This window comes from Sebastes fasciatus, chromosome 11, assembly GCF_043250625.1.
Source record: "Sebastes fasciatus isolate fSebFas1 chromosome 11, fSebFas1.pri, whole genome shotgun sequence".
Taxonomy (NCBI): domain Eukaryota; kingdom Metazoa; phylum Chordata; class Actinopteri; order Perciformes; family Sebastidae; genus Sebastes; species Sebastes fasciatus.
Window position 1 is genome coordinate 25,335,590 of NC_133805.1, and position 22,703 is coordinate 25,358,292.

Genomic DNA, 22,703 nt, shown 5'->3' on the forward strand with positions numbered 1-22,703 from the left:
GAATAAAAGAAGACAGTTGAGAGGTTTGCCATGAGATTGAATTTGAAAATCCCTTTTTGTGTATTGAACACAGGCAGGTACTGTACACTATGGAAACAATTTACACAAAACTCCTAATTTGAGTCTGCTACCACAATGTAGAAGGAAACTAACAACCCGGAAATGAATCCTGACATGTCTCAACAAAACAAAGGAATAAAAGAAGACAGTCGAGAGGTTTGCCATGATCCATAATCTTTGGACCTTCTGATTTCTACACATTTTACAACTTGCCTCTTATTGCTCCTTCACACATTCACACTTTTCTTCTCTTTCCCCTTCCTCACACAACCATATAATCATAAGTTATGATTCACATTAGTCACATATATGTGAATCACAGACAGATGAATCAGGTGATCTCTGTGCCCTCCTCCTTTTCGATCAGAGCAGAAGAATGCAGCCTAAGCAACACCTTACATTTGCCATATAAGTCCACAATAGACAGCCTCTGCACACTGACTTCACACACCTCTTTGTGGAGGAAAAGAGCAGAGCCTTCCCCTCCTAAAACCCTGTGATGTCATCTGGGACCGGCTTCTCAACAGGATTGGAGGATCTCGCCATAAATTTCCTGAAAACTCCCAGCCCTTTTTTTTTCTCCCCATCCCAGCCCTGACTGACTTCCTGCTCGAGAGAAAAAAAGAGTTTTCCTCGGAGTTAGCAACTTTATAAAGTTTTAAAGGAAACACCTAGTTCGATCTAGACGGCTACATTTGTCGGGCTCATTCTTTGTTTTTGTGAGGAGAACAAAAGTAGTAGACATAATGGAGATGGTAAAGAAGAAAATCCAGACTCTCCAGCAACAAGCTGATGACGCAGAAGACCGTACACTGGAAGTACAAAGGGTGTTGGACTGTGAACGGGAATGCCGCGAAAAAGTGAGATAATGGTTCATTTATCCAACTTCAGTACTTTATCTTTACTATCACACACCTATTGAGCACATTTAGTGCAGGATTGTAAAGAATTTAGAACGCAAAGTGTCAATGTTGTAGCGTTATGATGATGATAACGCTCTAATAAGAATTCCAAACTTTTTCCTGCCAAACCCAATAGTAGATTTGTTGTTTTTATCTTGGAATGCGTAAATGTGGTCGTTTTAGACGTTTATGGGAAGTTGGGATCATCACTGTAGCGACATTCCCTCTCAGACTTTTGTTCGGCTGTGTTATCTAACTTGAACCCGCCCTAGATCTTCTCAAACACCTACGAATACAACGAGAGAAACTCGCAGTAGCCTATTACACCCATAGTCAGTGTTGGTTTAAATATTAAGGTGTGGCGGGCTTATTACGTTTTATTCAAACTGGGATTTCCCCCCCCCCCCGAATTATGTCAATGGTTTGTTCCTGTTTGGCAAAGCATCCAGTAGTCTTTGTTCTGTTTTTTGTCTGAATAACATTTGACACATATATCTGGAATTAGGAGCGCCTTCCTCCTCCTCCTCTTCTTCAGCCTCCACACAGGAAGAAAAGAGCAGACGTGTTTATCTGTGATATCAGGAAACAGGAAGCAGGCCTCAGAAGAAGCAATCTGTTGTCTCCCAAACATACATGGGTTTGCAGAGGAGCAGCTGTATCACTTCAGATATGTCAGGGTTATTAAGTCTGCTGCCAGTCTTGTTATTCTGCATCAGCAGTTTTCAAAGTATCTGGTTAAGCTGCAAAGTCCAGAAGTCATCATGGTTGTTGTTGAGAGTGAAATTGATTAAATGGAAGAAATCTGACTCATTGGATAGGAGGAAAAAGAAAACAGGGATATATGCATGCCCAGAGAATAAATAATAATAATAACAAACTTTATTTGTATAGCACCTTTCCAAACATAGTTACAAAGTGCTTTACATAAGTTAAAATAGTGCAAACATCAAGATAAAAACAATACAGAATAAAAACATAAAAACATAGGCCAAAATAAAATGTTGAACACAAGACTGATAGGCATAATTAAATAACTATCGATACCCAGCTCTTAATGTTGAGACCATTTGACTTCAAGAAGTATACATAAACTGATAAACCTTACTGCAGTATTAATGAGACGTTACACTCAAAACCAATATAACCTTTATAGATGGCTTTCAATGTGCAGCTTTGGCCATCCTCAACAGTATCCTTCCTCTTGTGGCAGCAGCTTGTTTCCTGGCTGACCTTTGACCTCTCTTTCTATCTGTGTGTGTGTGTGTGTGTGTGTGTGTGTGTGTGTGTGTTGGTGTAGGCGGAGGGCGATGTGGCATCTTTGAACCGCAGGATCCAGTTGGTGGAGGAGGAGTTGGACCGCGCTCAGGAGAGACTGGCCACAGCCCTGCAGAAACTGGAGGAGGCTGAGAAGGCTGCAGATGAGAGTGAAAGGTGAGAATTAACGGTCATAATGCATTCATTAATAAAATTGTAGACATACCATCAGCCACAAGACTGGAAAATGATTATCTAATGGCTTTTTTTGAAGGTCCCAAATGTGCCCATGTTTTGATTGGTTGGGAGCAGTGAAGTATAGCTTCATAGGATGAGTGGGATGGACACGTTTGAATTGTATGAAGTGGACAAGGTGGCAGTTCTGGAAATATAAAATAAAACAATGCCAAGAGGGAAATTAGGTGTTTATTAGGGGTTTGCTGCACAAGAAACAGACCAGATACATATGCAAAAAATATAGAATTAGAGCAAAGGAAATAAAGAAGCTAAACCAATAATTCAAATTAAATTAAAGCTATATACAGATACAAAATAAGTAGAGACCAAGATCATACTTGGTTTTTTTTTCCTGTCGAGACTTTATTTTTGTCAGTTTGGTATGTCCAGTGACACCAATAACTATGAGCTCATTGTAGTAAAAGGTGCAAAACAGAGTCTTAGCATTTGCATAATGTTGGGACTTGAAACCACAAAACCACAAACATATAGTCAGAAGCAGCCTGCAGCTATTTGTGCTGTGCTATTTGTGGTGTTGTTGAACTAAAACCTGTCTGTCTTTCTGATCACCAGAGGCATAAAAGTGGTCGAGAACAGAGCCATGAAAGATGAGGAGAAGATGGAGATCCAGGAATGCCAGCTCAAAGAAGCCAAACTCATCGCTGAGGACGCGGAACGCAAAAAGGACGAGGTGCGGACGCGGAGGTCACGTTTCAGCTGACTTTCGGTTTTCACGATGTCATTTCTTGTTTTTGCTCAACTGTGATTTTACATCTTTTTAACGTCAGGTTGACCGTAAACTGGTGATCCTTGAGGGTGAGCTGGAGAAAGCAGAAGAGAGGGCCGATATTGCAGAACTGTAAGCACAAATCGATGAAGTTATATGAATGCTCGCGGGCATCGTTCAGTTGTTACCAAGGTAAAAGGTCAAACATATTCAGAAAATTTAAATGTATTTCCTCTATTCATGCAGTAAGTGTGCCGACCTGGAAGAAGAGCTGAAGAATGTCACCAACAACCTCAAGTCGCTAGAGGCTCAGTCTGATAAGGTAAGTGTTGGTAATCTCTCCTGGATGATACGATACGACACGACACGACACGACACGACACGACACGACACGACACGACACGACACGACACGACACGACACGACACGACACGACACGACACGACACAATATGACGCAATGCGTTACAATGCGATACGACACAATACGACACGATACGTCGCGATATGACACAAGACAATACAACACAAGACAATACAACACAAGACAATACGACACAATGCAATACGAAACAACGCAATCCGGCACGATATGACACAATATGACGCAACACGCCACAATATGATATAATACGATACGACACGATACAATACGGTACGACGCAGTCTGACACGATATGACACAATATGACGCAATGCGCTACGGCGCTCTACGATGCCCTGCGATACGATGCGATGCGATGCGATGCGATGCGATGCGATGCGATGCGATGCGATGCGATGCGATACGATACGATACATTTTATTGTCCCCATGGGGAAATTTGTCTTGGACTCAGATTTTGAACACATGATATGACACATGACATGTCGTCTTATCATATAGCTGCCTCCATAGAAGTAATAATAAAGAAACAAACAACATATAAACAACAAGGACCAGTTTATGCGTGCATGTTTGTCTCTATGAGCCTGCTGTTTGACCTTAAAACAACCTCAGTATGACTACTCAGCTGTTCCCCCGGAGCAGCAGAGCTTCTTGATGTTTTATTACATTCAATTCACCTGTAACATGTTTATCAATAGAGTGTACAACATAGATATTGAGTGTGAATAACTAATGGAATGATGGAGCTATACATTTTGACAAATAAAAACATTGTGATATTTATTGTTTTGGCATTGAAATGGTTATCTTTTCTGTCTCTGTAGTACTCTGAGAAAGAAGACAAAGATGAGGAGGAGATTAAAGTCCTGAATGACAGACTTAAGGAGGTAAGTTCATGTCTGCTCGAGCTCTATTCTCTGAGGGAAACTGTGTCGGGATGATTATAATATGTTTATTGTCTTTTCAAAGGCGGAAACCCGTGCAGAATTCGCAGAGAGGACAGTGACCAAGCTGGAGAAGACCATAGATGACTTAGAAGGTACACTTCATTAGCTGTAACATTCAATAGTTTCTATATTTATTGGCCATTCTAAAAATTGTATTAGCTTACCTATTGCACTTATGTGATCAATAATCTGTTCACTGACATAGCGATTGCATTTTATATCTGCTGTTACTTTTTTATTGCAGAGCGTCTATCGAAAGAAAAAGAGGAAAACTTAGGAATGCAACAAGTCCTGGACCAAACAATGCAGGAGCTCAATTGCTTGTAAACTGCCAAGAAGAACATCAAACACTTAAAAAAACAAAAAGATATTTTCTACATTCCATCCATCTCTGTAATTTCACTCTTATTCCTGGTTGTTAAAACACATGTACCCCTTTTTATATATTTATGGTGCCTTTCTTTCTTTTCCTTTTTTTAAAATGGTTTTGGGTCCATATGATAATCAGTTTCGGTGCTGGAAATTGTGTTGTAGACCAAACTCTGAGCACAAATAAAACTGATGATGATGAAGTGAGTTTTATGTTTTATGGTGTTGACTGATTGTGTTTGTATGCACAGTTTTGCATGTGCTTTTGTGTGCGTGGCCTTGAGGCAATTTCAACAGAGTCAAAAACAAGTTCACAATTTACGTGTGCTAACATGCACAGTATTTTCTGTGTGCTCTGTCTGCTATGACGGTGGATTTATCAAACACAAAACTGCATATATGGCTTAGCTGCTGACCCTTTATTCCCAAAACAGTAACGTCACTGAGTACTCTTTTTTTTCAAGTTAAGATTTGTAAGTATTTTTTTTTATCAACCACAGCAATCAAAATGACATAGCACCACATAAGGTCAATGTTAAAGATTATGTTGTCCTGAAAAAGTAATAAGTTGTTTGTAAGTTCAGACATTTTGTGTAGTGTAAGTTAGCTAAATGAGAACTTTTCTTGTTTCACACAGAAGCACCACACACGAAAGGGAATTGAGGAGTAATACGTACTAAACCATAATAACTAAACTATTTCCATGACCAACTCTATCTTCTCACGAAGACCATGTGATGTGTTTGAAAGCTCCAAAAACAACAACTAAAATGGGCCTTGTAATGAGATTTTATTTGTCAAAAAGGAGAAAACTTTATAAAATGCAATACTACAATGTAATGTAAAGCCCAACATTCAAAACTTATATAGATAGCCACCTTTCTTTTTATTTTATTTTATAAATAACACTGAATATGTTTTTAAAATAGCTATGCAGATGTTACACCTATTCAGGAAGTTTAATGACTTCGGGGTGAACCAGAATATTCTTGAAATGGTGTGCAAGAATCTGGTGGAAAGCATCATGTCCTTTAACATGGTTGCTTGGTACAGACACTTGAATGTTAAATGTAAAGGGAACCTGTCAAAAGTGTTTAACACAGCCAGTAAAACTAAAGGAAACCACAGATGCAACTAAGCAGCAGGCATGTACTGAATACCAAAAAGAGAGCTCTTAACATAACAAGTGACCCGTACCATCCATTGCACCCACAATTTTAATTGCCTCAGAACAGCGCTTTAGACACAAGCCACCAAAAATGTCTATTAGAAATCATTTTTCCGCAGTTAAATTATGAAATAATTAAATACATAGTTAATCCCCCTCACCCCTCCCCTGCACTGAATTTCATGTTTGCAGAATTTTCACATTACATTTGTAATAGGCCTACGGAATTGTATTTGATTGAACTCCAAGCTCCTCCAATATTTGTATTGTTTCTTGCTATTATCTTATTTGTAACTCATGTTGATTGTGATGAAGCCAAAGACTATTTTCCACATTGTGGACAATAAAGTTTCTAACTAACTGACCATCTAACTAAAATTTAACTTCAGTAAAAGTAAAGAAGCATTATCAGGAAAAAATAAACACAATATCAAAAGCAGAAGTACTCATTATCTACAATGGACCCTTTCAGTGTTGCATTATCGGATTAGTAACATGCATTATCATGTAAGCTGCATTTTAATGTAGTAAAGCATCATATTTTAGAAATTGAATATGTAAAATCTTAATCTGGATAATAACTACTAACTTTAGTAGTAATAAGTGTAGTGGAGTAAAAAGAACAATATTCACCTCTGAAAAGTACAAGTGTAAAGTAGCATAAATGAAAATATTCAAGCACAAGAACCTCAAAATAATAGCGATACACTTTTTTTTTCTTTTTTCTTCTCTTTATACATCCATGGTGCTACAGGAATGAGTCCTAAAACCTGGAAATGCGTTAACATTTTAGCACTTCAGGTTCCCTCGTCTCGAAATCAATGGGTTTTTGAATGGGTTTTTAGTTAGATGCATGAAATAAGGTCTGTGGTAAACACAAGCTTAAAGGGACTATTTGTAACTTTCAGAAATGCTTCTTAACAGCGACACCTGTGGCCGTGAAATCAACGAAAGTCAGCGTCGGGCTCGCGCTTGCTCGCTCTCAATATACCTGAACGAGCATCACTCAAAACAGTGAGGCGACACAAGTCAGCTAAAACCACAATATCACTCTATATTTCAGCTGCTTGGCAGTAATGTTAGCTGACCAGACGAAGGTCTCTCCATGAACATGATTTAGATCTGATCCTAGTGTTGGCTTTTCCTGCCTAAGTGCAGGCTGAGGCAGCGGGGCTCTCCAGCGTGTCTCCCTGCTCTCTCCGCCCGCAGTCGGAGAGAGCAGAGGAGACACCGGCACCCGGTCGGTAACGAGAAGACAACGTAAATCTCTGTAGAGCTCCGTCACTTCACAAGACACGGAAAGCCTCTGTTGGTCTGGAGGAGCTGCAGCAGTTATTTCTGCACAAACGTCCCCTGTACATTCACTAGATATTCTCAGAGCTAAACTAACTCTTCTGCAGTGTGGAGTGAGCGCGCGTTCACGTCTAGAGGTGGAGCGAGCTGAGCTGTCTGAGTGAAGGCGAGCAGGCAGAGGAGGAGGGTACAGCGGCTACACGCGAACACGCATATGCGAGCGCGCATGTGTGCCGACCCGCTACATTTATGCGCGTACAAAGTTACAAATAGTCCCTTTAAAAGAATTAATCGTTTTGTTCTATGACATAAAATACATCAATATATATCCCACTCTATATTTTTAAGCCTTTATGCGTCTTATTAGTTGCTAACAAGTGAATCAATTAAATGCTCTTTTACTATTGCCTCTTGTGGTCCTCCACAGAGAGACTCTTAGTTAGTGCAGTGAGTGCACGCCCAGCTGGTCCCATCACATACAGTATATAAACAGCAGGTGAGTTCCTGGCCAGCAGGGGGCGTCATCTCTCCACAGTGACGTCATCACTGCTTCGCCGGGCGGGATTTCCGCAATAATAATATCATCCAGTATGGCGAAGACTTACGACTATCTGTTTAAACTACTGCTAATCGGAGACTCCGGCGTCGGGAAGACCTGTGTCCTCTTCAGGTTTTCAGAAGACGCCTTCAACTCCACGTTCATCTCCACCATAGGTAGAGTTTAATGAGTTTAAAGAGATATAAACTGAGTCTTTCTGTCTGTTTACAACACCTCAGAGGCTCCGTCTACTTACTGGACTGCTCTGCTACGCTAAGAGTAGTTTCTCTTTGTCAATGCGCCTTTATACTTTTAAATGTGATTAATAAGAGCTGGCGAGAGGTGACGCTGTTACCAGTGTGTTGTGTAGGAGGCTAATGTGTGAGTGGAAGTGTTTCTGTTGTGTTAGATATTCATGCCGGGTGGCTTCTCTGCTAGCTGGCCCTTTACGTTACGGCGCCGTCTACATCCTGGACAAGACACCGGAAACCCTGCTATGTAGCAGACTTTAGCTGGTTAATTTAAGCATGATGCTGCTCTTTTATGCACACATTACTTCCTGTATGCCTTGACAAGAAGCTTGGCAAGTTTATTCCCAGTCCACAAGTGTATTTTTTGTTGTATCACAGTCCAATGTTTGACATGCAGCTACAGGAAGCTAGCCGTAGCTAACTAACCGTGATGATTGACATGATCCTTCTGTATCCTCCAGGCATTGATTTCAAGATCAGGACGATAGAGCTGGACGGCAAGAAGATAAAGCTACAGATATGGTAAGTTTATCATCATTTAATTCCTGTGTGACACGCTGGCAGTGTTTTTTTTAATTATATTTGGCTAATAAAGTATGGATGGCACACACACTTTACTGAAGGTACAGATCCTCACAGATGTGCAGTAGGGGGCCTACAGGTCACTGACACTCTTAACATGTGAATTATCAGCCTTTTAAAGTCGTTTACTTGTTTTAAAATTGAATGTACGTACGTGGTCTTAATGGTAATTGTAGCTGAATGTCACTTTATGGTCACTCTGGTTGTATAGCCTGCAAAATGCATAAATCTAATGCCAGCCTCTACATTGACCTGTAATATGACGTTATCAAAGTTTCATACCTCCCTGCTATATTACTTTGTTGGTAAAAGTCCATGTAAGGTAAGCCAGCCTCCTCAATACATAGCTGGGATCAGGGTCTGAAATTAACTTTTTCACTTCCTGCCACTGTGGCAGAGAAGTATTTTTTTTGTCTGCCACTCAAAAAAAATGTTCTGCCACTTTTGAAATCTCTGCGCTAAATGAAGGAATAACATTTTAGATCTGATGTCATTCAATGTTCAATATATTTAACACAAAAAACATATGCATGGTAAATTACAGTGTTTGAATTACTACCGTGGAGGGTGGTGTACACAGTACTGTACTGTACTTTGTTATTTGCAAGCAGACAACTACGGTTCTCTATACACCACCATCATTAGCGTTTTCCCTGCCTGCCAAAGTGGCAGGTGTCCTGATGATTTCACCCGCCACTGCCAACAATTTACCCGCATTTGGCGGGTGGCGGGTGCTAATTTCAGACCCTGGCTGGGATACTTAACTGCAGGGAGATATTGATGGAAACTTTCCCACCTGATTTATCATAATATCGATCTTAAAGGCGTTTCCTTTTCTTAAACTTTGTGATATATTATACTTTGAGATGTCATAATTCTGGTGTTTTTCAGGGATACGGCTGGTCAGGAGCGTTTCCGAACAATCACAACAGCCTACTACAGAGGAGCAATGGTGGGTGTCTTCACGTGTTGTCAGACAAATGTAACACAATGTAACACACTCTTGAGCTCTGTTAATCTCAACACATTTGATTTACTGCTCTTTACAGGGCATCATGCTTGTCTACGACATCACCAACGAGAAGTCTTTTGACAACATCAAGAACTGGATAAGGAACATAGAGGAGGTATGTACTGGTTCATGTAGACCCTTTTTTACGTGCTTGCTACTTCTTCAAATATCCAAATGACAACATGAAGCATGTTGTTTTTATTAAATTTCTCTTGATCCAGCATGCATCATCTGATGTTGAGAAGATGGTCCTTGGCAACAAGTGTGACATCAACGACAAGCGGCAGGTGTCCAAAGACAGGGGGGAGAAGGTGAGAAGTTTCAAGTGAAGATAATACATTGTCATTGGTATGATACATAAAAAAAAAAACATGTCAAAAGACTTGGTAAAATGTAAGCTGATGTAATTTCCTCCCATTTTCTTTCAGCTCGCGTTAGAGTATGGAATAAAGTTCATGGAGACCAGTGCAAAGGCCAACATCAACGTGGAAAATGTAAGAAGCCATTCTTCCTTGAGTTATAATATGCTTAAAGCCCCCATCCAGTGTATTTTGGCATTTCTATGATATTTCATATTTATTGGAGTCATTTCCTGACAATGTTGATTAGCCACACCGTTTGCCTTTTTTTTGACAAATAACTTAATTTTGTGCTCACAGTTAATAAAAATAGAAGGTTGTTGCTAAAATGGGTATGACTATAGTAGAAGCTGCAAGTCATACGTCATCCTCCAAGCTTGTGCAATTGCACTCATAGCTAGCCTAACTTATTGTATTAGCTAGGTACTGTAACTGAGGGTTATTCTATTTTTTTGTTTCTTCCACCTTCGTTTAGTGTGTTGTTTATTTTCACAATGACATTTGTGTGTGCAGTGAATGGGTGCAATCAACGCAGTGGATTACACAAAATCCCATCGGCAAAATTGGCACAACACACTGACTGTCGCTCTCTTCTTTACCGTCTCCTCCTGCTGGAGATCAATTAACGAAAAGCAGCCGATGCCGGTGTTGTGTCCGGCCACAGAGCACCACAGGACAGATCATAGATAAGTTGTCCGTCATTTGTAATACAGTTTCGGGACGTTTTGGAGGTTTGCCTCGTCCACCAGCACCCAGCCTCTAACAGGTCTGGAAGCCGGGGAGCGCATACCTTTCAGCCCAAGAGAAAACAAGAGAACAGTCCCTCTGGAGAAATAAACAAATCCCAGTGCAGCCCGGTGGGGTATTGGTGCTGAGGCGAGAGCGGCCGGTGCTGGTGGACGGTGCACCTCCAAAATATCCCGAAACTTCTTTTCCATCGGCGGGCCTCTGCAACATATCTATCAGTCCTGCAGTGCGCTTTGGCCAGTGCGCGGCGATGCGGTTCCTCGGTGCAACAGCAGCCAGACGGCCGCCTCGCCAGTAGGAGATGGTAAAGAAGAGAGCGAGTGAGAGAGAGTCGGTGTGTTGTGTTAATTCTTGTCTGATAAACAGTAAATTCATCAAATTCAGTACCATATAGCTAGCTGTTTTCCAAGCTACCGAAGCTGAATTCATCTTAACTGAGTTGAAAAATGATGCAATCTTGCTTGCCACAGTAATGAAATATGTCTGGCTATTAACCACACCCCCTTTTTTCTGTTTGAGAAAGAACTTAAACCGAAAAAAAAAAAAGGAAGTAACACTTGCTGGAGGGAGACTTTAACAGATCAGATATCATCAATGTGACAACATGCATATTTCTTCTGGTTCACAGTCATTTTTGACACTCGCCAGAGACATCAAATCAAAAATGGACACAAAATTGGTAAGAACTCTTTGATAATACAACTTAGTATTTTTGCAATGTGAGAAATTGAGAAAAAATAATAAATTAATATTAAATGTGAAATGTTTTTTTTCCAAGTTTCAAACTGTTCACTATCAATAGCAGTGTTGTGGAACAGTACATGAGGATTTCTGTGAAGAAAGTTGCTGAACCTTATGAGAGCAGCCACTGTGCAAACAGACAGCAGTGACCTGTTTATTTGTCATTTTGCAGGAGGGCAACACGCCGCAGGGGAGCAGTCATGGAGTCAAGATCTCCGAGCCTCAGAAAAAGACCAGCTTCTTCCGCTGTAGCCTACTCTGAGGACCGAGGCCTTCGACACTGGCTGCCAGCTGGCTGGACATAAATGGACTGTGCTTGCTCTCAGCACTTCCTTCCCCTTCCTTCTTTCTACCCATCCATGGCCTGTCCTCCCAGTCCACACAAATCATTATATTCCCAGTAAGGGGAGGACTTCCCTTCCTCTCTTCCTCTTCTGAAAGCTTCCAGTGGTGCATCTCTTCCATTTAAAGGAGATCCGTTGTCTTCATGGGTCAGAGTGCTTTGACTGGTAGAGGACTCCGCCAGGAGCATTGTCCAGATGTTAATGTCAAGGTTTTGGGATTGCAAATACAAATGTGATATTTAGATCCATTTTTATTAGTGCCCTTTCCCCTTTTAAGTGATAAATGTCAACCAGAGACCGATAGGCTTGAACTTTAGAGAAACAGAGTTGCGCATACTTTCATTTTCTTTTCAGGAGTTGAGAATCATATCACGCATCAGGCAGTCAAGGATCAGAGAGGAAATTGGATTATTTGGGTTTCCATTTGAGTTCTGCTCTTTGGTTTGCATGTAGTCCTTGACAATCATTTGATGCGACTTAAAACGCGTGTTTCATCTTGTCCTGATCATTACATACTGCCACACACAGCTTTCAAGTGTTGGAAGACAGTTTGACAACACAAGGCCTAAAAATATAATTCAGATCTCTGCCTCTGTAGATAAACGTCTGCTTTCAAATTATCAGCAGAACATTGGCGAGGTGACGTGTTTCTGCGTAGGCTTTCTCTGGCGTAGTAACCTGCAGGCAAATATTGTACAATGTGGTGTGAAAGTAATAATGTGCTACCCATATGTAAGTACGCTATTTAGGAAAATATCAGAATGTGCACGTTGTCTAATATAAATAATCCTACAAATTTGAGCACAGTTTAATAAGATAGGGCTTCATTTAGAGTTTTTTTTTTTTTATCATTGATTATTCTTCCACTTATTTTCTTGATTAATTTGTTTGGTCTATAAAATGTCAGAAAATAGTGAAAATTGCCTGTTAAAGTTTCCTAAAGCCCAAGATGACATCTTCAAATGTCTCATTTTGTCCTATCAGCAGTCCAAAACCCCAAAACATTCAGTTTACTATCACATAAAACAAAGAAAAGCAGCAACTCCTCACATTTCAGAAGCTGGAACTGGCGAATGTTTGTTGTTTTTGCTTGAAAATTGACTTAAATCGATTATCGAAATAGCTGCCAATTTATTCTCTCTCAGTTGACTGCTTGTTTCAGCTCTCAATAAGATTACTCCAAAGTGTTGCCTTTAATTTGACTTGAAGGTTTTGTTGCAGCTCTGATTCACGGTCAAGCTAAATGACGTCTCTGGATATTTGATCAGCAAATAAAATCCCTCTTGAAGTTTCGCACTGTAAGCCCCTTCTCCCCTTCCTGCTATCCACGCAGCTCTCCTTGCACTTTACCAGTAACTCGTGTTTTGTGTGTAGTCTGTGCCAAGTGATAGTTTTGCAATACAATTACTTAGTTAAACAAACGTTTGGAATCTTGGTAATATAATGGGCATATAATTCCTAAAATATTTTACTACACCTACTTCTAAATCTCCTTTGCTATTTCACTGCTAGTGATCCACTGTCCTGGTGTTGGTTCACTGAAAAACATTGCCCTAATGTGCTTATATATATTTATAAAACGGAAAAAGAATTAGCAAGCCTCTGTTACTATGCTACTGCCCTGTCAAATTATAGTTTAAAAGTGATGTTTTCTTGGCTTCTTACATGAACGCTGGCTTAACCGAAGCTGCAAGGTGGTCCCATTAGTATTATTGTACACTTTCTCTCGTGTGTTTGTGTTGTTGGATTGTGGCGCTTTAGTTTGACCACTAGGTGGCACCACAGGCACAGTATGCACTGTAGGTCACCACCCGAATTTAACATTTTAATCAGTATTTTATTAAGAGCCACAGTGAACTAGTGCGATTCAAACATGTACCAACTGTTTAACATAGATGTTGAGTCTCAATCTATTTCCACTGTTCCTCATGTTTCATTCCTTCATGTGTTACTAGTCTGAAAATCAAACTCCTATATGCACAATATCGAGGGAGGATCTGCTTTTGCTTGCCTGCACTTTCTTTCTTCTTTTTTTTTAATATCAAATCATTTGGGACCTCATGATTACCATGGCCATTTGTCTTAACCGCTAATACTCAGTTCTGTCATAGGTGAGCTATGCATTGTGAATCTTGGACCTGTGCATATGTGTGTAATGTAATTTTCAGACATACTTGTAGACCTGTACAGTTGAATGTATGGGCGTTTTGTTTTGTGTCATTCACTGAGCCAAACACAGGACTCTGTTTGTAGAAATTGCATTGCTACAACAATATAGCATGATGGAATAGTCAGTAGGAAGACGTTGAATTGTGGAGCTAGTGCTGTTGTCTCATCGAGTGATACTGTAGCTTTAAGTCATAAACAGAAACATATAGGGAGCAGACGTTTGTGGGAGTCAAAACTGCATCGCTTTCAGCTGAAATGCTCCCTCTTTGATTTTGTTTTTAAATCATATCCTTTAATAATATACTGTACATCCCTTTTTACAGCCATATTTTCATTCCATTGATTGTGAAGTACACAGGGAGAATAATACAATACATTTTGAAAAAAAAGAAGTGAAAAAAACATTGTAAATATCACATTGAAAAAAAAAAAGATCTACTTAAATTGTACTGTACTTTCTAAACCCATATGAAAATGTATCTACAATTTGTAGATATGTGTACTTTTGATTTAATAAAATAAGATTATAAAACATACTTTATTTCTATTTCAAGTCTTTATTGGCCGGCTGTCAGAGGAAACTACGCTATCAGTTGACCCCATGCTCCCACAATGGAGCTTTCATGACAAATGGCTCTCCTTTTATTGTCCCGCAACGACCCACTGGAATATTCTGGCATGTGTCTCTTTTATAGTCTGGTGTAACTGAACCCCTTTAGATACAAAACACAAATCTACTGTTGATGGTCATAACTAATGAGCCTTGTCTTGATGGATTGGTTTATGCCTCCACGTGATGATAGATCTGCAGTCACAACATGACTGGTGTTATTTCTGCAGCTGCGATAATAAAAGAAAAAGTGGACATCTTCTCCAATTCTGTTTTACAGTAATGGTCCCATTAAAGACAAGACAATTCATAGTTACTCTGGATGCTAAATGTCAAAGTCTGATTATCTGAAGATCAGAATGTTGTTTTTTTACAAAATATAACACAAAGCAAAAATCTACTTATACACAAGATGATAGTTGGTTTTTGGTTGAGATGTTGGGATTCCCCCACTTTCCAGACATTCTGCGGTATAAGTCCATTTTTAGTGATATTCAAATGAAATGCTCATGATTGCTTCATTTCTTTATATCCTTATGTGGAAGGTGCTGTGAACAGACATTAGAGTAGTTTGATTTCCTCATTCAGGGTTAAAAACAAATTTAAGGATAGGCAAAACATGCACATTAGATGACAATCATTAAAACGTATCAGAATATAAATGAATGTGTTCGTATGTATTGTTTATAGGTGGATTCACCTTTCATTATAGTAAATGGTTACCATCGGCATACCTGAGGAAGTCTGGAGCTCGGACAATCATGTGCTGGAAGTCCTCCAGGGACAGACGTCCGTCGTTGTCCAGGTCAGCCTCATCTATCACCTTCTCACACACCATCCTCACCTCGTCCTCCGTCAGCTCGTTACGGGTCAGTTTGTTCACTGTCTTCTCCAGGTCTGACTTACAGATGAAGTCATCATTGTTGAAATCTTGCAGAAAATGGAAAAGAAGGAAACGATTGGTTGATTAATCGATTAGTCGAGCGACTGTTTTGACAATTTTCTTTGTATTCTATAATACTGAATTAAATATCTTTGGGTTTCGGACTAATGTGGTTGGACAAAACAAGCTATTTGAATATGCCGAAGTGGTGGATATCTTTCACTATTTTCTGACATTTTCTAGAGATATCCTTCATATATTCAGAACTAATTCCCATTTAGGATTGCAGATTTTGCAGCTGCTATTTTGTGACGATATTCAGTGTATTGAAATTCGACTTTTTCTCCAAATAAAATTGCATGAACTCCCCATAGTTTAGTTAGTCCCCAAGTTAGTATCATGTTAAAAAATATCTTGATACTGTCTTAAAGGGAGAGTTTGGGTGTTTTGAAGTGGGGTTGTATGAGGTACTTATCCAAAGTCAGTGTATTAGCTACAGTAGATGATGGTAGACACGCACCCAGTTTGGAGAAACAGACAGAAGTACCAGCATGGGAGCAAAGCAATGTACTTCTGTGGACAGGGGCAGCAGCAAAATGTATTTTAGCCACCAAAAAAGAAAGGCTGACCTAAAAAGATCAATATCAGTTAAGGTGTGCACTATATTTAGAATATTTTCACTGGTTTATCTTGCCGTCAGACAGCTGTTTCCGACGGGGAACTGAGGCCGTTGTATCCATCTATCCCCTCTTCAAATCCATCAGACGCCATTGAAAAAAAACAATAATTTTGCCTCACAGAACATGAGGGTTGCTGGTCTACTGCTGCTAACCGATCGAGGCAGCCGCAGACTAACTCCCTAAAAAATACAGTTATTTCAATGGAGTCTGGTGGCTTTGGCAAGAGCATAGTTAACGGTAAAGCAGTGAAAATATTTGAAATGTAATGTACACTTAAACTGATATTGATTTTTTTTAGGTGGGCCTTTCTTTTAGGTGGCTAAAATATGTTTTGACGCTTCCCCCCGTCAGTAGCAGTAAATTGCTTTGCTCCCATGTCGGTACTCCTGTCTGTTTCTCTAAACTGGGGGCAAGCCGAACGCCATCTACTGTAGGTAATACACTGACTATGGATAAGAACCTCATACAACCCCACTTCATAACACCCAAACTATCCCTTTAAGGCACTGATTACACATTTGTTTAGCATTACACATTCACCCAACACAACATTCACTAGAGAGGCAATTTCAGGTGACTGTGCCCATGTGACCTCATCAGTCTTGCTCCTCATAACACAATTATGCTTTTACAGTATGTCACCTTCCTTGTTTCCCCCCCCCCCCCCCCCCGCCCCCTCCCCCTATATATGTTTGAATAATAAATGACCATGGCAATGAATGTAACTTCTTCATCTGTCAACGTTTGTTAATTAGGGGGGGACACTGGTGCTGAGTACAAACTGGACTTTGACAAGCTGTTTGCCTTTATAACAGGCTGGTTAATCATTTATAATATTCCATGCACCATCCGTCATGCTTACAGCTCCAAAACCCTTCACCCTTCACATGCTTGTACCATATTAATATTGATAAGTTTTCCATGTTTCATCTACTGTTATTAAACTTACTTCATAGTTAAAATTTATGCAAGCGATTGAATGAATATGTTGCACAAAGGTGGGGCCTATTTTGTTATCAGGGTGCCTCTTTACACTCTACTGTTACTCTAATCTTCTGTTTGGGGTCCTCTGGAACAGCAAAAAAAAACATTAAAAAAACGACTTACTTAGCTTGTTTTATCACCATGATACTTAATGGCTTTATTAGAATTACTTCTAAACATGAGTTTGACCTGATTCCTTTACATAAAATGATGCATTATTCCAGTTTCACTGTGATTGGTTTTGGCAGTTCTTTTTACTCCGCATCTTTTCGCCCAAATTCTAAATAAATCGATCTGGATTTAAGTCATAGTGAGTTTTACATTATAACCATAAAGTCACTAAGTAGGATAACATACTGTTCATTTCTTTGTCTGTGAATTACTTTTTGGCAATCAAAATTAATATATATATTTGTTTAGGGTTGAATTATTTACAAAAAATATCGAATTACGATTATTTTTACTGATATTGAATTGCGATATGATTTGCAATATTAAAGGGGAACATTTTTTACATCATTATTCTCATTTTCATTGAAAACATGTTAGAATGATTATGGTGTGGTTTTTGCAGCGATCTGTACGAAACAAAGTCTGTAGAATATGAAGAGCAGGACTTCTCTGCAGCACGACTATAATTCAAAATGGTGTTTTTTTACACACATATTAACTTTGACAAATATTGCGACTTGAAAATTGCAGTAGGCCATATTGTGATTTCAATAAAATTGTGTTTTATTGTGCAGCCGTATTGTTCATGCATAGCACATAATATCATATACAGTAAAACATGAAATATGTTAATTTCTGTATTTTGTCACCAAATCTCAGTCTCATTCAAGCTCAGTTTGTGGCAAAGGGAAGAACATATTTTTACATATTGGGTTTACACAACACAAAATCTCAACACAATGAAAATTGAAAGTCCTTCATATGATTTAAAAAAAAAAATTATAACATTTCCTTGTCTATTTTACCATACATTTTTAAAGCGTAGTAAGGCCTTGAGATCATGTGGAGCAAGCCCTATTTTGTTCATGCATAGTGCATATCATATGAAACATGTCCTTATATGTGTTTTATTTTGTCACCTTCATCAAATGTTCAAGCTCAGTTTGACGGAAAGCGAAGAGTTACTACTTCAATACTTTTCTACATATTGGGTTGTAAAAGATCAGAAGAAAAGAAAGAGTGTATTTAAAGGAAAACATGTGGTAAATATGAATTATTAGTATTATTTTGACATATACAGCAGTGGGATCTGTTAAAAATAACACCAATCTCAACAAAACACAATGAAAATTGGAACTCCTTGATATATATTTTTTTTTTTAAAGTACCACTTCCTCGTATATTTTACCGTAGATTTTGAAAGCGTAGTAGGCCTTGAGGTCACGCGGAGCCATCTCACTCAGGACTGAAAACATGTCCAAGAAGTCGTCCAGTGTCATGTTTCCCTCTCCGTCCTCGGAGAAAACCTCAGCAATCCTCTGACGAAATGGGTTGTCCTGGACAGAGGGGACACCAGCACTTCTAGAACAGTCTGATAAAAACAGTTCAGCGCAGTTAATCATGCAGAAATATGAACTGGTGCTAGTTGGATTTGACGGCTCTCCCGTGCTCCATCATTGTGGTTCAGTTTGTATCTTATGTTCTTGTCTGATTACTATTTTTTTCTAATGAGAAGTAGTAAAATTTGGAATAGTGAATGACTCTGAGGGGAAAGTTTCACGGGTCATCTCGGAGACCAGCGTGTTAACACACCTGTTTACCTTGCTGTCATTGTGTAAAGAGGCATATAATTGACCCATTTCCAACAAGTGTGCCCTGAGGGACTCACCAGCATTCTTCAAGTTTAAAGGAGTCGGGTAACATATAACGTTTCAAAGAATTCTGTCTATTAGTTGGCCATTAATTATGGATTGGAAACACAGGGAGAGAGCGGGTCTGCAGGGTGTGCGTGGACCAGTGGGTCTACCTTCAGCTCTGGCATGCTGCCAATCAGCTCATATGGTAACTTCACATCTGGCTGGCTGGTGTAGTCAAGGGGAACGAGCTGCGGTGCCAAATCCCGATAGCGGTCGAACAGTCTAGGGAAGGTTTAAAAAATTTACTTTCAATATTAAATTACAAGATATCTTCTATATTATGTAGTTGTGTATTTTAGAGGAGCAATTTATGAAAAGTGAAGCTAGAAAACTTCTACTATTCATATGCAAAAACTCTATTTCTCTCTATTGTGGTCAACACTGAAAAAGATTCACTACAGTAAAATGCAAGATTTTAAATTTCATGTGATCTCAATGGTAGCCTGCCTGCCCCACAGTAGGACAGGCCTCCTGATACTGTAGTTTAGAGTTACAGTGTAGTATTGTGCAGCTGTGTCATGTGTGTACACCAGCAATGACTCAGATATAATAAGATTTTGTATCATTTTGAACTAATAATTGTCTCACCTGAGAATTTCTTTTCTTGTAAAATATGTGCAATCCTGCAAATACAATCAGATCATGGCAGTTATTGCAAAGAGTAGTAGGATGCAGCTGTTCTTATATAGTCTGGTGCTAAATGACTGACTTTATACAGTTGTGGAAGAAGTATTCAGATATTTACTTAAGTAAAAGTAGCATTACCACACTATGATAATACTACAGTACAAGTAAAAGTCATGCAATTTAAATTTTTACTCAATTAAAAGTACAGAAGTATCAAAAGTAATAGGACTCATTATGCAGATTGGCCCATGTCAGTGTTATATTGTTATATCATTGGTTATTGATGTATTAACATGTAAGCATTTAGTTAATGTAAAGTAAAATATAGAGGTTAAAAAAAAGTACATTTCCCTCTGAAAATATTGGCATCAAAATGAAATATTTAGATAAAGTACAAGTGCCTCAAAATAATACTTAAGTCTAGTACTACAGTAAGGTAACTAGAGGAAATGTCCTTGGTTGACTTCCAATACTGGTTTTATATGCAAACAGATCGCATAGTTCAAATAACACTTTCTTCTAAGAAATATCTTTATTAAAATTTTGAAGCAGTTTCAGGGCATTACACTCAGCAATAACCCCAGATAACCCCGTCACACAGCCTGTAACAACAGGAGAGAGAATGGTGAAAGTAGTAATAACAATAATGAGAAAAAATCCAAATAAATGAATAGATATAAAATAAAATAAAATAAAATAATAAAACATAGGAATCCAATGTGTTAGAAGCCCCATTTGCTGGCAGAGGTAGTGAGAAAGTGAGCCCTGAGCGTGGCCATATGCACGAAACTCCTCATACAATGATATACAGACCCACTACTAAGTATGAGGATAACATTATAGATAGAGAGGCACCAAATAACACTTGATTAATATTATGTCACTAACTCGTTGTAACTAACTTTGGACCACAAATTGCCTTTGACATGTTGACTAAAAGGTCCAGTAAGAGACTTTTCTGAACAGTAAGGTTGGAGGTTGTGACGTGACGTCTGACAACAAGTGTATTAACCTTGTTTACAGATGCCCGCAGCTCGTATTGATAAGAGAAGAACCATTTAAAGTGTGTGAGGCTCAGAAAGAAACATGATTGGCACCAACCTGATAGGCATCTAACTGCTGTGCTGTAAAGATGGTCTGTTTATTCCCCATGTCTGAGCGCGCAAACACCAAGCCTCAGGTCCATCGCTGCTCCAGCATCAAGTGCTTTTTTAGGGTGTGTGGAAATGTCAGATATGAAATACTGGGACAAAAGGAAGCCAGAGCCAAAGAGGAGATCAGGTGTCGGGCTGCCACCGGGCCCTTTGGTTCCCATTATAGTGGCAGCATTTCATCGTTTTCTCCATTGTGAATAGCAGCCCCTTTGACAATGAATAAGGGCTGTCGTCCAGCATCATGCCAAGTGGTATCAACCCCCTTTAGTGCCACTCTATGGCCAACGCCTCGGTCACAGCTCAGGTTACACTCTTTAGAGACAGGGTTTTGTCGTGGTCAAATAGACTTTTTGATGGGAGACAAGTTTTGTTTCAGCTGAGAACTCCATTATTGGATATTTATCCAGTTATTGAATGCATTTTCCCCTTCAGTTTTAGGTCCGGTATCACATATCTCACCAACTTGAAAACATATTCATTTAGCACAAGAATTAGGACTTGAGAAACCAAAATCAAATGTTGCCTTTTATCCTGCCTTTATAATTTAGAACATCAGATGAGAACTACATGACTAATGCATGTAATCCACCTTCACCTCACTCTATTATGCTTAGCATGAGACATCACAGAAGGTACAACAACAGGTGGTTAAAGTGACACAAAGAGAAGTTTTATGTAAAATCAACTTATGTATTTTCTCTAGAAAATCCCACATGGTGTAGTTTCGTCAGGACACTCTATCAGCGGGTCCCAGACTGGGGGTCGGGACCCCTCAAAGGTCCCCAAAAATGGAACAGGACAATATTTTTTTTCCCCAAAATGTTGCTTTTTTCCCTTGAAATATTCAGCCCAGCATCCCTAGGAATTACGTCCATATTGAACGATTCTACACCTTACGATTAATGTCTAATGCCAACGTTCAGTACCGATGCAGGAAGTAGCGTACCCTATATATGGCAAGGCAGAAAGTCATGGTGATGAAAGAGTGTGTAGTTAGTCCAACTCTAACGCAGGAGACTGGAGTTCATGTCTAGTTGATGATTTGTAATGAATGTTTACACTTTTATTAACCCAACCACAATCTTCCCTAAACCTTAACCAAGCATTCGTTGCCTAACCCTAACAAAACCTTAAATATATTCCATTTGCCGTAACCATGATCTGTTCCCTACCTCAACCATACCGTAGTTGTCATGCACAGATATTGCGAGAGTTTTAAAATGTTGGTTTTAAAGTCTTAAATATTTTTCTCTTGCCTGCTGTTGGCAGTAATGTGTTGGACAGTATATTTAATTGATGATACCATTAGGAGTTATTATTATGTACCGCTGGAAAGTCCCTACTGGTTTTCCATTATACTTTGGCTGATATGATCATGAAACCGGTATTAAATTGAATTCTGAATGGTATTAAAAAGTCTTAAAAAGTCTTCAATCTACCACTGCTCTATATCGTACGCTACTTTACCACACCTATCGCATCCCACTGATATGGCGGTACCTTTAAAGGCTTTTATGTTTGCAATATATTCAGTCTTAAGTTGACATGTGCTTTGCTGCGGTTTTGCAAGACGCTCCTCCAGCAGCTTCCGTTTACTCTCATCTGTCAGTTTGCTCACTGCCTGGAGGGTTTATATTCCTGAATGAACTGTCCCACAAGGATGCTGCATTTCAGGAAATGTCATGAAAAAATAAAAAGACACCGTCAAGTGAGACATTAGTGCTATATCCAATTGCAAGTTTAAGCAAATAATGTGAGAAGTTTTTTTTTTTTAAGAGTGAGTCATAATATTAAATTATTTTTTTTAAGTT

The 22,703-nt window shown here is 39.2% G+C and overlaps 3 protein-coding genes across 3 annotated transcripts; 2 read left to right on the forward strand and 1 right to left on the reverse strand.

The window, feature by feature from the left end:
- Positions 1–300: 300 nt before the first annotated feature.
- Positions 301–5,085, forward strand: LOC141777515 (tropomyosin alpha-4 chain-like). Its single transcript, XM_074651824.1, has 8 exons — positions 301–920; positions 2,260–2,393; positions 3,027–3,144; positions 3,242–3,312; positions 3,427–3,502; positions 4,391–4,453; positions 4,536–4,605; positions 4,758–5,085. Exons 1-8 carry the CDS (start codon positions 807–809, stop codon positions 4,838–4,840), a joined length of 729 nt encoding a protein of 242 aa, XP_074507925.1. The 5' UTR covers positions 301–806; the 3' UTR covers positions 4,841–5,085.
- A 2,760-nt stretch (positions 5,086–7,845) lies between these two features.
- On the forward strand, positions 7,846–14,622 carry LOC141777516 (ras-related protein Rab-8A). The gene is made up of 8 exons (XM_074651826.1): positions 7,846–8,057; positions 8,594–8,654; positions 9,606–9,666; positions 9,764–9,841; positions 9,948–10,037; positions 10,155–10,220; positions 11,461–11,511; positions 11,746–14,622. Exons 1-8 carry the CDS (start codon positions 7,934–7,936, stop codon positions 11,833–11,835), a joined length of 621 nt encoding a protein of 206 aa, XP_074507927.1. The 5' UTR covers positions 7,846–7,933; the 3' UTR covers positions 11,836–14,622.
- cib3 (calcium and integrin binding family member 3) lies at positions 12,306–21,020 on the reverse strand. Its single transcript, XM_074651827.1, has 6 exons — positions 20,840–21,020; positions 19,700–19,734; positions 19,222–19,333; positions 18,604–18,751; positions 15,431–15,626; positions 12,306–15,244 (listed from the first exon to the last, which is right to left on the reverse strand). Exons 1-6 carry the CDS (start codon positions 20,888–20,890, stop codon positions 15,223–15,225), a joined length of 564 nt encoding a protein of 187 aa, XP_074507928.1. The 5' UTR covers positions 20,891–21,020; the 3' UTR covers positions 12,306–15,222.
- Between the last annotated feature and the right edge of the window lie 1,683 nt (positions 21,021–22,703).